At 41.3% G+C, this 14,038-nt stretch overlaps 1 protein-coding gene across 3 annotated transcripts in view; it reads left to right on the top strand.

The window, feature by feature from the left end:
* The first annotated feature begins 1,843 nt into the window (after positions 1 to 1,843).
* Positions 1,844 to 14,038, top strand: part of Rapgef6 (Rap guanine nucleotide exchange factor 6) — a 168,327-nt gene continuing 156,132 nt past the window's right edge. The window contains exon 1 of one of the 3 annotated variants that reach the window (XM_028775866.1): positions 1,844 to 2,117. In XM_028775866.1, the coding sequence (XP_028631699.1) occupies positions 2,049 to 2,117 (69 nt within the window). In that variant the 5' untranslated portion in view covers positions 1,844 to 2,048. The remainder of the gene's footprint in view (positions 2,118 to 14,038) is intronic. The other 2 variants (XM_028775868.1, XM_028775867.1) reach the window with 2 other exon arrangements.

The following is a 14,038-nucleotide window of genomic DNA, read 5'->3' as shown; positions in this document are numbered from 1 at the left end:
AAATGAAATGCCAGAAGGTGGAGGTTCACAAGGAATGGTGTGACTATTGGGGCCCAGTGATAAGAACAGTGCAAAATAACTTTCCCAAAATGATGGATTCTGGAATTCTGAAAGTTAGCCTTTACTGTTGAAATAGCCTGCGATGGTTAACACTGATAGTCAATTTGACAGAATCTAGAATCCCCCAAGGAGATAAATCTCTGGGCATGTCTGTGAGGAAGCTTCTAGATTGGAGTAATGAAGTTAGGAAAAACTCATTCTTCTGTCTCATGGGCCTGGAGTACTGGACTGAGTAAAAAGGCCAGCTAAGCAAGAGCATTCATAATGTGCTATTACCTGACTGTGGAAAAAATAAACAGCCACTTGACACCCCTGCTACCATGGCATAACAGGAAAAGGCACTTGCTACCAACATAATCTGGGTTTGATTTCCCAGGACCCAGATGGAGAAAGAAAAGCACGCTCTTCTGTAAGACATCTCCATGAGCACAGTGCCACATGCCACACACGAAAGAAAAGTTAAAAGGGGGGGGGCTGTAGAGATGTCTCTGTGGTTTAAGAACAAGTGGTGCACTTGGAGAGTTCAGTTCCCAGCACTCATGTCCAGTGACTGACAGCCTCCTGTTACTTCCAGCTCAATCTGTGGGCCAAAATAAACCTGGAATATTAACTGATACTCGGGTTTTGCAGCTTTTCTCACCAAAGAACAAAAAACCAAAGCTGTCTTTATTTTGTTAGGAAAAGAGACTAGAATGTAAAATTCAATTCAAAAACACTTATCCCTTGGCACCAGGCAACTTTAAACCTAGCTGCCCGAAGGAAGAAGTGAAGAGGTTTGCTCTATCACTGCTTAGGTTAAAGCAGCCCCCACCCACTCACTCTCACTACCCACAGAACTTTAGTCAAGGATGTTAGAGATCAGGACTAATGGAGTCAAGTGGAAATAAAAGGGCAGCTCTGCCTCCACAGAAGTTTTGTCCTTTAATCAGAACATGTGACACCAGTTTCTCCACGTGAGTGGAGGCTACACAGGTGATACAGAGAGTTTGTGGGTTTTATAGGACAGAAAAAGAACTTCTAGGCTATAAAATTTCACCTGCAGGTCGGTTCCCCAACAGTCTCAAAAGTGCTAAATACCAAAAGAGGTTAGTATGTTGATCTCAGAAGCGTCAAGGATTCTGACAGCTTTTATGACTTAAAAGCCTCAGGTGGACTTTCAACTGAAAGTTGACACAACTTTCCTATCAGGAGTTCCTTAGTCCACCTGAAGCTTTTAGATCATAAACCCTTTAAAGCAAGATCCTAAAATTCTGCACACAGCTGCTGAGGCATCATCCATCATCAGGTCCAGGAAAATCTGGTGCATGCTAGGCCAGCAGGCTACCTTTTGAACTATATCTCTAGTCTTCAAAACACTTTGGTTTTTTGGAGGCAGCTTTCACTAGCGATTTCGTGGTTTGTTTTTGCTTTTCAAAGTCATGCCGAGTACGCCGCAAGGAAACAGTGGGCTGAGTGCGCGAGTAGATCCGTGGCTTGCGCGGTGGTGCGTGGGCTTCCCAGCCTGCTGAATGGCAGCCTCGACTTCCGCGGAGCCATAAGAGCCCCACGGCTTCCGGACTCGGGCGCTAAGCCAGAGCACCTTGCCCACAGCTCTGCCCCATAGTCTATTTTTGGCGAAGCCCTCGTAGCATTTCCGGAACCTCAACCGGAAGCTGGGTATGCGGAAACTACAATCCTGAGACCGACTCTCGCGACGAAAGCCAAACTGCTCAGTCCCCGCTCCTTCCACGCCCAACTCTTTACGTCACGGCTAGGCGGGCGTTAGTGTGCGCGTTGTGCGCATGCGCTCTCGCCCTCCCTCGCCCCCGCGCAGGCGTCTTTCTGGCCAGTCGCGCGTGGGCTGAGGCCCTGGGCGGGCGTTGCGAAGGCTTGTTTGCTTGAGTTTAGACCCTGCGACAGTTCTCATTTCCCTCCCGGTAGGGCTGGCGCATACCCGGGTCAGGAGAATGGGCAGCTAGACGCAGGCTAAGGAGCGTGTGGCTGCGGACATGAACTCGCCCGTGGACCCCGGTGCTCGGCAGGCACTGAGGAAGAAGCCACCGGAGCGGACTCCTGAGGTAAGGCCGGGCACTGGCGAGCACTACTCGGCCCCGACCTGGCCGTAGCCGCGCGGGGTGATGAGTACCTTTCCTGCCGCTTCCTGCCGGGGACTTCCTTGTACTTCTGATAAGAAAGTACCGTTACTGTTGAGTGGCTTCTGAGTTTGTGTGTGCTCAGGTGGGCTGAAAAACAAGCTAGGAATTGTAATGGATAACAGACAGTTCATACTATGGCCAGAGCACAATTGCCCCCAAAAGTCAGGTTTCCAATGTCCGTATCAGACTCTGCGTCAGCCAGACAGTAAGTTCCGTGGCGGGTGATGCTTGTTGAGTAGTTCCCTAGGTGCTTTTTCAAACTTTCCGTGGGAAGCTTAAGATTATTTGGTAAGTTTTCTTGGTTTGAAGACGTTTCTATATTACTTAGTGGCTATGTGTATTATACCAAAAGAAAAAAACCCAACAGCGGTGTAAATGGAATGAGTCGTTTTGTTTGAAGTTGCAGTAATTGAAATGAAATGCTTTAATTCTTAGTCACGCGAGTTTCAGATTTATAGTGCTTTGCATAGAAAGTCTCAAAACTTTGGGCTAACACTATGGGTCACAACATTGTTAACAGCCATTACTGAAGCTGTTAATGAGTCCTGCTTGTTTATTGAAACCTTGATCTTTGCATAGGAACAAGGCACCTGCCTCCCCCTTTCCAGGGTCTACTTTTTCCCCACTTATAATCCTTTTCCCACTTATAATTCATGAATCAGCTTTTCTGTGGTGGTAATTATCATTGTAATGTGCATTCTAAGTTTTATTTATGAACATTATTTAGGTAATGAGGGAAAACTCTGCTTCTCTTCAGGTACGGAATTACTTAGTTTGAAATTGAGTCTTTTTGAGCAGAAGTTTTCTGAACTGTTGGGGAAGTTGTGCTTGGTCATGTGTGCTGTGTTGAGGACTTTTATCTTGTTTTACTGGAATAGCAACATTGTTGAAGAGAATATTAACTTCTTGGATTCATTGGCTGTATTTTTGAATGAGTGTAGAATTTGGGTTACTAATAAATCATTATCCAGAGTGCTAGTGATGGTTTATTTTGACAAAGAATTCTATGAAATTCTCATAAGTTCGTTTCTTCTGTCAGAAGATTCTCGTAGTGGACTCCTAGGGGTCTGTTATAAACATATTAATTTGGTAATTATTCATTGCCAACCTGTTCAAGGTTCTGTTTGGTACATTAGAAAATTTTAGTGGACAAAATAGAAAGGTCCTTATAGTTCTTACATTCTGATGGATTAAGGAATTGAGAAGGTAGGTGATAAATATGTAATATGCTTGCTAGTAGTGGCTATTTCCAGTAATAGGATAAGGAGAATTGGGGAAAAGGAGAATAAGCTAAAAAATAGTTAAAATGAAGTAGTTCCTATTGTCCTAGGTAACTTGACTTTGCTGTTGAATGAAACTGGGTATCCCTGTGTAGCTCACAGCAACCTGGAGCCATGACTTGTTGGCACTTTGCTTGTATAAAGATGGTAGTGAGCCTCACCATACCTGGCTCAGGGATTTGACTTGGCGAGCATTCTGTGGATGCATGCGAACGGGATTATGTGCAGAGTTTTACCGGGAAGCTGCAGATGGAGGAAATGGGCATCGCAAAGACCTGTGATGAGAGTGTTCTGTTCACACATCCCAGGGTAAGCAGGGAACTCCAGAATAGTGGGGAATGAGCCAGAGTGGGTAGGAGGTCCTAGATGGTGCTGCAGTATAGGATGCAGCACGTAGGACTTTGTAAACTGTGAGGGTTGTTACTACTACTACTACTATTACTTTTTTCTGCAGTGATATGGGTAAGTTACCATCTGAAGGTTTTGAAGTAGAGGAGTGAAACTGTCTTATTAGATTTTTAAAAAGACTATGGCTGTTGTGTAGAGTGTAGACTAGGTAGAAACAAGGGTCGGAGCAGGAAGTTAGAAGCTATTGCATAAATGGGGTAAGAGATGATGATAGCTCAGACTAAAATGACAGCCATGGAGGTTCTGAATAGCCATCAACTTCTAGAAATATTTTTGGTGTTTAGCCATGAGCATTTGTTAATAACATGTTAGGTGTAGACTGAAGGAAAAAGAAGAATTGAACATGGTTACAGAATTTTTGGTTTAAATTATGGAGTGTTGAAGTTGTTACCAAAGAGAAGTTGAATAGTTGTCAAAGAAATGGCCCCGGGATGCAGGGCAGTGATACAATTCACACCTGGTGTCTTGAGATCCTGGGCTTCATCCTCAGCACCACAAAACAAAAATACAAGAGATTTGCCAGAGTTGATTTTGTGAGGGGAGAATATCAGAAGTTACGTTTTCAATATGCCTAATTTAAAATATCTGTTAGAAATGTTGGAGTAAACATCTACATAAAAATTATGTTTCTAAGAACGGGGTGAATTGGAGAGTTCAAATTTATAGTCATTGGGTTGTAGACATTATTTTCAGTTGGGAGAATTATGAAATTATCAATATAGAGCGTATACATAGAGAATAGAAGAGGTGTTAAAGTTTAGTCATTGGGATGTAGACATTTTCAGTTGGAAGAATTATGAAATTACAAATATAAAGAATATACATAGAGAATAGGAGTCACACATCATGATCCCAGCACTTGGGACTCTGAGAAAGAAGTTGCCATTGTTTCCAGGCCTGCCTGGTATGAGTGAGGGTGAATGTGTGTGGGTGTGATTTGTCTTAGAAAAAATGTCAGAATAAATAGGTAAATTAAGAGACAGAGGGCCTGGAGAGAGAGCTCAGTGTCTAAAAGCACTGGCTGTTCTTCAGAGGTCCTGAGTTCAATTCTCACCAACCACATGGTGGCTCACAACCATCTATATTGAGATCTGATGCCCTCTTCTGGCATGCAAGCATACATGCATATAGAGCGCTCATATTATATAAAATACATAAATAAATCTTCAAAAAAGAAAGACAGAAACAGACACATACACACCCAGTGTATAGTAGTGTCACGGAAGCCAAGTTAATAAAAAATGCATGGGCTAGGAGTGTAGCTTAGTTGTAGTGCATTTGCATTTGTCTGTCACATTTGAAGCCTTGGACTCAATTCTCAGGGTAGGATTGGGGGATTCTATTTTTAAAAGCTAGGCATGATAACACATTCCTGGAATATTAGCATATAGGATGTGGAGGGAACAGCATTAAGAGCAATCCAGTCTGGGCTACATAACTCCATGTTTCAAACAAAAACCAAGGTTACAATGGAAGGGGATAACATTCATGTGTTAAATTTAACTTAGTTCCTTTTCCTTGAATGCATACTGAGTGCACAGCATGTGAAAATATACAAATAGGCATCATTATGGTTTGAATTTGAAATCGCCTCACCCTGTCCCCTGCCCCTCACACACACATACAGGCTCCTGTGTTTCAATACCTTGTTCCCACCTAGTGGCAATGTTGTTAGGAGGTTGTGGAACCTTGGAGCAGATGTGGATCACTGGGAATAGGTCTTTCAGTCATAGTCCAGCCCTACTTCTAGCCCAAGGTTGCTCTCTTCTTGTTAATCACCAAACATCTGAGGAGCTTTTGCCTCACTCTCTGCCTATCTTTACTCCCAATATAGATTGGCCCACTTTAGCCATCATGCATTCCCTGCAGGGATGGACTGATAGCCCCTGAAGGTAGAATAAATCTTTTCTCCTTTAAGATGATAGAGTGTAAATTGCCAATACAGTGATGTGTTTGTTTTTGAGACAGGGTCTCACTATGTAGCCTAGGCTGTTTTCTAAATCATTATCTTCTTGTCTCAGCTTCTGAAGTTCTTGGATTATGAGTGTGTGCCACCGGCCAAGTTTAGAAATCAGTGTCTTTATAACTTTGTAATAAATCTTAGTGAACTAAACTCTAGTGAAGTGTGACATTTAAATATCTTTCTAAGTTTTTACTTCTCTAGCTATTTGTCCTACTTTTTGGATCCAGGTTTCACAGCACATTGTCTTTCCTGTGCTCTCTGATTTCCTTTCCCATTTTCAAAGGATTTCTTATGGGAAAATCTGGGCTTAAGTACTGGCCTTGGTAATTAAAAGTGTTCTAAAACCACAAAAGCTATTAAAGAGATAAGGATTCAAGTAGAACACCTAACTAGCATGTGTGGGACCGGGTCTCCAGCCCAGCCAGAGACAGGTACACATGCCTATAGCACTAATATTCAGGGAAGCTGAAACTATTGGGTTATTTGAGCACACAAGTTTAAGTCTAACCCAGACAAAGTAGTTGAGACCATGACTCAAAAAAAAAAAAAAGAAAGAGTCATTAATGTATTCCAAGATGTTTCCTGAGCCTTCTAGTAATTGTCATCGTTTCTTAGTATTCTGTATGCTATGATGCTTGCACAGGAGCAGAATAGACTAATGATTTGTTTCTCAGAATGGTCTGTTACAAAATGTACAGTGTATCTGTAAATACATTAACAGTGGTTATGAACCTAGGCTATATAATTTCCCAACTTAGGAAATATGTGTAAGCTCACTTTTTAATAATAACCATTATGCCAATTTTTCACTTCTTAAAATAGAATCTTCAGAACTAGTCCATAGGCATTGTTATTTATACATAGTCCATGTAGTAATTCTGATACATACACAGAGATTTGGGATACTGTGCATCATGCCACATTCTCTGTCTCTGCTTTGCATAGTATGTATGTGGTGTAATATCAGCCTTGGGATTTAGGAGTTTGGTTTGGCAATAGGGTCTGACTATGTAGTCCAGACTGGCCTCAACTTTTCTTTATAGCCAATACTGACCTCAAGCCTGATGATCATCTTGCTTTAGCATCCCAAGTGTTGGGACAACAAGCTAGCATGGTTATGATACCACCCCTTGCAAGTCCTGGAGTTTTTATTTACATGATCCCATTTCAATACTGGTTGGTATCTAATATTTTTGTATGTGTGAACTTTTCCTGAGAGAAGTAAATGACTGCTCACTCCAGTTAGGTTACCAACAACAGGACAAAGTAACAGTTCTATCCAAGTACAGGCCTATTATCATGTGGAACAAAACAAACAAAATAGCTACATCACTAAAAAGTCTCATTGTAGTGTGGTTGATGACTTCCTCATAAATCCCTCATCCTTCTTGAGTTAAACTTCCACCATTAATATTCTCAGCAGGTGTGTCCAACCACAGCCCATGCTTGCCATGACTGGCCTAGAATACAGTCCAAAACAAAATCGAAAACTTTCTTAAAAAAATAATGATCCCTCCCCAACTCCCTTTAATGTGATTGTATGTTTCTTGAGTATAAACTTTATAGATGATAACATCTTTTTACAGTGTTGAAAGTTTAGCTATACCTTCTATACTATGTGCAACTAAGCAGAATTACATATAGCTAGGGTAGTGGCATAGCTGAGCATGGCTGAAATCTCAGGTGAAGGTCTAATGACACTTTCTAGCTGGATGGAACACTGGCAGGTCTGACTTAAGGGCCCTTTGCAGATGATTACAGCTGCTGTGATTAAGATGGCTATGCACATAGAACAATGTTTTGGAAGTCTTGAGTATTTGAGTGATTTTTGGAGTTACCTAACTTCTCTAAAATCTAAATACTGGGGCTTTTTTATAGGGGCTAAATGAAAAGAAATAATGTAAAATATTTATCAGAAATAATGTAAAATATTTGTCATCTGTGCCTACAGATGACAATAAAATAAATGGTAGTCATATGTATTTGTTTGTTATTTCTTCTGTCTGGAAAGAAATGTATCATCCTTTAGTGAATTCAGACTTTGCATTGAAATCTCATCCCAGGTGCTCATCTGTAGAATTGTGCTTTCTTCTTCTTTCATTTTTCAACTCTTCTGTTTTTCTGATACTTAGAATTTCCTTCAAGCGTGATGTTCTAATACTGTGTTCTAATTGCTGGTATGTCTGTGGCTTTGAACCCCTGAGGGTGATACCCATGTCCTGATTTTTAGCTCATCATACCTTAATATTCTAGCAGTAGTGATGTCTTATCAGTCTGATATTGGAGGTGCTGTGATAAAAAGACTTAGTTTGACAAACCTGCAAATTTTCCCATTAATTTTTCTAAAAATTGAATTAGGGCTGAAGAAATGGCTGATGATTAAGAGCCCTTTCTGCTTGTCCAAGGCAAAACACCCATTCATATAAAGAAGGGAACCTGTGGCCATATGGGAGTTCGGACCATGTGATTTTTGTTGTTGAGATGGTTAGGAACTTTTACCCAAATTCTCCCAGAAGGAAAAGCAGCCAGCATGATGAGCTTCATGACATGAGAGTCCTTGGAAGGGAGTAGTGATTGTGAGCGCCATGAACTGCTCATCATTAGACAAGCGGAGTTGCTTAAAGTAGGGTATAGCTGTACATAAAAGCAGAATGATGACTTCTGGCATAGCAGTGGAAGCTACCATTCATGCTACCACTAGTCTTTCCCTCTCCTGCCTACCACTAGAGCTTTTGGACAAGTGCATAAGGTCAAGAATTCACACTGTGATGAAATGTAATAAAGAGGTACTGTCTTAATTAGGGTTTCCATTGCTGTAAAGAGACACCACGACCAAGGCAATTCTTAAAATGGACAACATTTAATTAGGGATGACTTACAGGTAGTTAGGATGAAGCTCACTCAAATCCCACCACCATAGTTACACACTCCTTTCAATAAGGCCACTCCTAATAGTCCCACTCCTTGGGTCAAGCATATTCAAACCTCCACATTCCACTCCCTAGCCCCATAGGCTTGTTCAAACATGAGTCTATGCTGGCCATACCTAGCCATAGCATAATACAAAATACATTCAGCCCAACTTTGCAAGTCCCATAGTTTATAACAGTCTCAACAATGTTAAAAGTCCAAAGTTCAAAATCTCTTCGGCAATTCATGCAGTCTCTTAACTGTAATATCCTATAAATTAAAAATAAAAAAGCAGATCACATACCTCCAACATCCAAAAACTTCATGGTGAGGAAATACTGTACCAGAGCAAAACCAAAACCAGCTTGACAAACTCCATCTCCATGTCCAACTCCTTTCTCCTTTGTTGACTACAGCACAATTCTCCTTGGCCAGTTCCACTCACTATTAGCAGCTTTCCTGGGCAGGTATCCCAGGACTCTAGCATCTCAAATATCTTGGGATCTCCAAGACAACTTCAACATTACAGCTTCTTGTTCCAATGTCTGAGATCCACACATGATTTGGGCTCCTTCAAAAGGCTTGGGTCACATGTCTAGCTCTGACCTCTGTAGCACTCTAAGCCCTGGTTGACTCCATTCTACTGCTGCTGGTGTTCTTGGTGTTTATCCCATGCTACTGGCATCTCTGATTCACTGGAATTTTCCACTGCAACTAGGCTTCACCAATAGCCTCTCACAGGCTCTCTTCACAGCGCCAAGCTTCAGCCATGTTGCTCTGGGTGATTAAGAATAGACCAGCATCACTGAGGTGAAATCTTCTTTTCAGGACCCCTTTTCAGTCCTGGGCCATCAACTGTAATTGAGGCTGCACCTTTACCAGTGGCCTTCCCTGGACTCACGCAGTGCCAAGCCTTAGCTGCTCTTCATGACCCCTTCATGCCTTCAAAACCAGTACCACTTGGATGACTCTTAAAGTTCAGCTGAAGCACAATGTACAACCTTAGCTATCTCTGGAACACAGCTTCTTTGTGCTCTCAGAAAACACTTCCCAGAAGATTTCACCTCAGTGATGCTGGTCTCTTTCTTAATCACCACTCATTTCCTGGCTCCAGCTAACGAGCATCAGTTGTCCCAGTATTCCCTTCTATAAGAATAGATTTGACTCTAAAACTTGAGCCACATGGCTAAAGCTGCCAAGTTTTGCTGCTTGCTGGAGCTAGAATATGGCCTTCTAGTTCTATTACATTATCACCAGCTTAATGTTTTCCTACTCTTTCATTGCCTAAACTTGGCTGTCTTGGAACTTGCTCTGTGGATTGTCTTTGAATGCAGAAATACGAATGGCTCAGTTTCCTGAATGCTAGGATCAAAGGCTTGTACCAATATGGCTGGACTTAAGCTTTTCTTCACCTAGAACTTGCTCTGTCCCAGGCTGGCCTTGAACTCAGAGATCTGCTTGGCTTTGTCCTCTGGGATTAAAGCTTTTCATGGCCACTATGCCTCAAGATCTGGATCACAAGTGTGCCCTCCATTTCTGGATTGTAATTTATCCCAGATTAAAGGTCCAAATGAAAACAATAGCCAGGCAGTAATGCTTAACATGATATAACTATTACTTGTTCAACTGCAAACACACATATAGTAAGCTTAGTTCGGTGGAATCTCGTTCCGAGGTGGCCACTCTCTTAATTGCATTTAATATACTTGGACATGAAATTCAGCTCCATTCTACTACTTGGTGCTCATTTATTTTTTGAACCATACATTTTGTACTTTACCTTACCTGCTATGCTTGATCAAAATGCTATTCATGAAACTAAACCAGATGCCGGGCGATGGTGGCACACGCCTGTAATCCCAGCACTTGGGAGGCAGAGGCAGGCGGATTTCTGAGTTCGAGGCCAGCCTGGTCTACAGAGTGAGTTCCAGGACAGCCAGAACTACACAGAGAAACCCTGTCACAAAAAAAAAAAAAAAAAAAAAAAAAAACCAACCAGAAACTAAACCAGAGAACAAAGTCTCTGCTGGGCTTTTTTGAGACTTCTTTGTCAATGCAGTTAATGTAAATCTCTTCACTTTAGCCTCAGACTCTTCGGACAAGGGCAAAAAGCAGCCACATTCTTCACCAAAATACCACAGAAACAGTCACTAGGCCACATACTGAAATTTGTCTCCACTGAAACCTCTTGGGCCATGTCTGCACAGTTCACATCACCCACAGCACCAATGTCTTCCATATTCCTACTAGGATGGCCCATTAAGGCCCACTTAAAGCATTCCACTCCTTTCCAAAGTCCCAAAATCCACATTCCTCCAAACAAAAGCATGGTCAGGCCTATCACAGCAATACCACAGTCTCTAGTGCCAACTTTCTTAGTGTTAGGGTTTTCATTGCGATAGACACCATGACCAAGGCAACTCATATAATGGACAATATTTAATTGGGGCTGATTACAGATAGTTAGGAGGAATCTCTCTTAAAACCCACCCCCACAGTGACATACTTCCTTTAATAAGACCACACCTGCTCCAACAAGGCCACACCTCCTAATAGTGCCACTCCCTGGGGCAAGCATATTCAACCCACCTCATACACTTCTAGAATTTGATAACTTTGTTAATGTGGTGCTGGAAGCACAGTCTGAAATGCACCAGAAGGAAGAAGATTTCTAAGCTAGATCAGATTTGGTAAGTGGAATAACATAGCAGTGTTGGTTCCTGGAGGAGGAGAGCCTGAACTACGCATGGGTTTCCTTGACCTCTTGACTTATGCTAGATTCTGGGTGTTGTTTGTTTGTTTTGTTTTTTACCTATTCTATAAAGTTAAGTTTCCATTCATGGGAAATGACTGAAGATATGCACCCATCTTTGTGCCCTAGATGGCCTGGAATTGCTATGGTAGTCCAGGTTGGATTTGAATGTACAGAGATCTTCCTGTCTCTGCCTCTTATGTGCTGGGATTAAAGGTGTGTGCCACCATACCTGTCAGTTTGGGTTTTTGGAGACTAGAAAATAAAAATGTTTCTGAATTAAAACAAACAAAAAAACTAGAATGGTTATCCTAGCACACAGAATGATTAGGAGTTCAAGGCTAGCTGGCTTCAGCTTCCTAAGTTTGAGGCTAGCCTTGGCTACATAAGACTTTGTCTCACAAACAAAACATGAGAATGAATTCTTTTATAAAATTCCAGGTTCTAGAATCATAAGCAGCACTCATTTGCTCTTCTGGAGTATGCTCCAAATGCTACATTCCTGATTCTTTGTTATAAATGATAACTTTGGCAGTGGGAGAGCTTCTGGCCTTTGACACATGGCAAACAATAAGATTGATTCTATAAACCCCTAATCCATAGTAGAACTTGCATAACAGGGTAATAGAGGTATTTTATCTGATATGAATGGGAAGAGGGAACATCACTGCCAAATGAGGTTTGCATGTGAAAAGGAACTGAATTCCAATGAAGTAAAATAAAATTTCTTGTTCAAGCCATGTGATTTAACAGGGTCTTTTTTAGTACTGACCTTACTTAGAATAATGAACGAAGGTATTTTCTTAACTTTGGGCCTTTTTTTTCTTTTTTTTTTTTTTGGTTGTTGTTCTTGTACTGATACTTACATAGATGCTTCCTCCACCAATTAATGCTTTTAATTCTTTTATTGTTTTAAGACTGTGTCTTAATACAACTCAGGGTGACCTTAATCTTGGTGTCTTCCTGCTTCAGTCTCCTGAGTTCTGGAATCACCAGTATACCATGTCTGCCTATAATAAGTAAATGCCATTCATTTAGTCACATCTTATGCAGTGAAGTTGACTCTTTGTATATTAGTTGCTTTTCTCACTGACAAAATACATATCAAAAGCAACTTAAGGAAGAATTTATTCCAGCTCACAGTTTGAGGAACAGAGAGAACATTATGGCAGGGAGGCATGGCAACAGGAGCTTTGGCATCTGGTCACATTGCACCTCCAGTCAGGATGCAGACAGGTGCTTGCTGATGCTCAGTGGACTTTCTCTTTTGTCAGTCCAGGACACAGTCCATGAGATTGATTGTGCAGCCATATTAGACACCTTCATTAGACAACACTCAGAGGTGTATTTTTACCTTTCTAAATCCTGTCAAGTTGACAATTAAGATTGGCCATTACACTGTGTACCTACAAGTTCAATTTTGTAGAGCCAAACAACTACAGAAGGGGTATAGGATTTATTTCCATGGTATAATGTTTACCTGTAATGTGTGAGTATCTGGGGTTTGATCTCTCACCAGTGCAAAAGTAAAAGAAGTATTATAGGTGAGATTGTGTCTATATTGAACACAGATTTGTTTCCTTTGTCTTTATTCTTTAATACTGTATCACAATATTTTACCTAACATTTTCAGAACTGTGGTGGTTTGAATAAGAATGGCCCCCATAGGCTTCTAGAGTCGAATGCTTGGTCACCAAGGAATGGCATTATTAAAAGGTATGACCTTAGAGAAGTGTGTTACTGAGGGTGGACTTTGAGGTTTCAAAAGCTCAAGCTGTGCCAAGTGGCGTACGGGCTCTTCCTCTCCCCTTCCCTTTCCCCTTCCCCTCTTTTGCCTGAGGACCCAGATATAGAACTCTCAGCTCCTCTCCAGCACCATGTCTGCCTGATGCCTCTATGCTTCTGGACATGCTGATAAGTGGACTAAACCTCTGAAACTGCAAGCCAGCTCCAATAAATGCTTTTCTTTATAAGAGTTGCCATGGTCATGGTATCTCATCACATCAGTAGGACAAAGACTTAAGATAATAACTCTACACTTTTCTTATCACTGATTTAGTTTTTCGAGGTAAAACTAAGACCACCAGAGACCATTACACAGAAACTCTTAAAGCTGAAAAGAAATTCTTTATTGCTGGCTTGCAGCTGCATTGGGAACTTGCCCAAATCATGCAACCCCAAGCCTTTGTCTTTATGTACAAAAAACACATTCTGCTTGTCATACTACAGATAGCAGGGAGCAGAACTACAGAAGCCAAAAAGCAAAGTTAGTACATTTAGGGACTTCCTGGAATTGTAGACTAGGTCTTTAAAGGATTACATCTATGTTCTTGTTTTGGCACATGTTAAGGCCTACATGTTACGATTTAAGATCAGAATGTTGATTCTAACATGATGTCTGTTTTTCTAAGATCTGGAGGCCTGTTACATTAGCTATATCTCAGAGGTTTTGATAAATTGTGCTTTCATTTTCATTTGAATCTAGGTACATTTTACATTTCCTCCCTGGCTTCTTTACTGGTCAGTCATG

Source organism: Grammomys surdaster, unplaced genomic scaffold (genome assembly GCF_004785775.1).
Source record: "Grammomys surdaster isolate TR1022 unplaced genomic scaffold, NIH_TR_1.0 262, whole genome shotgun sequence".
Lineage (NCBI taxonomy): Eukaryota > Metazoa > Chordata > Mammalia > Rodentia > Muridae > Grammomys > Grammomys surdaster.
Note: the sequence above shows the minus strand (reverse complement) of the source record. Positions and strands in the feature narration are given on the sequence as shown.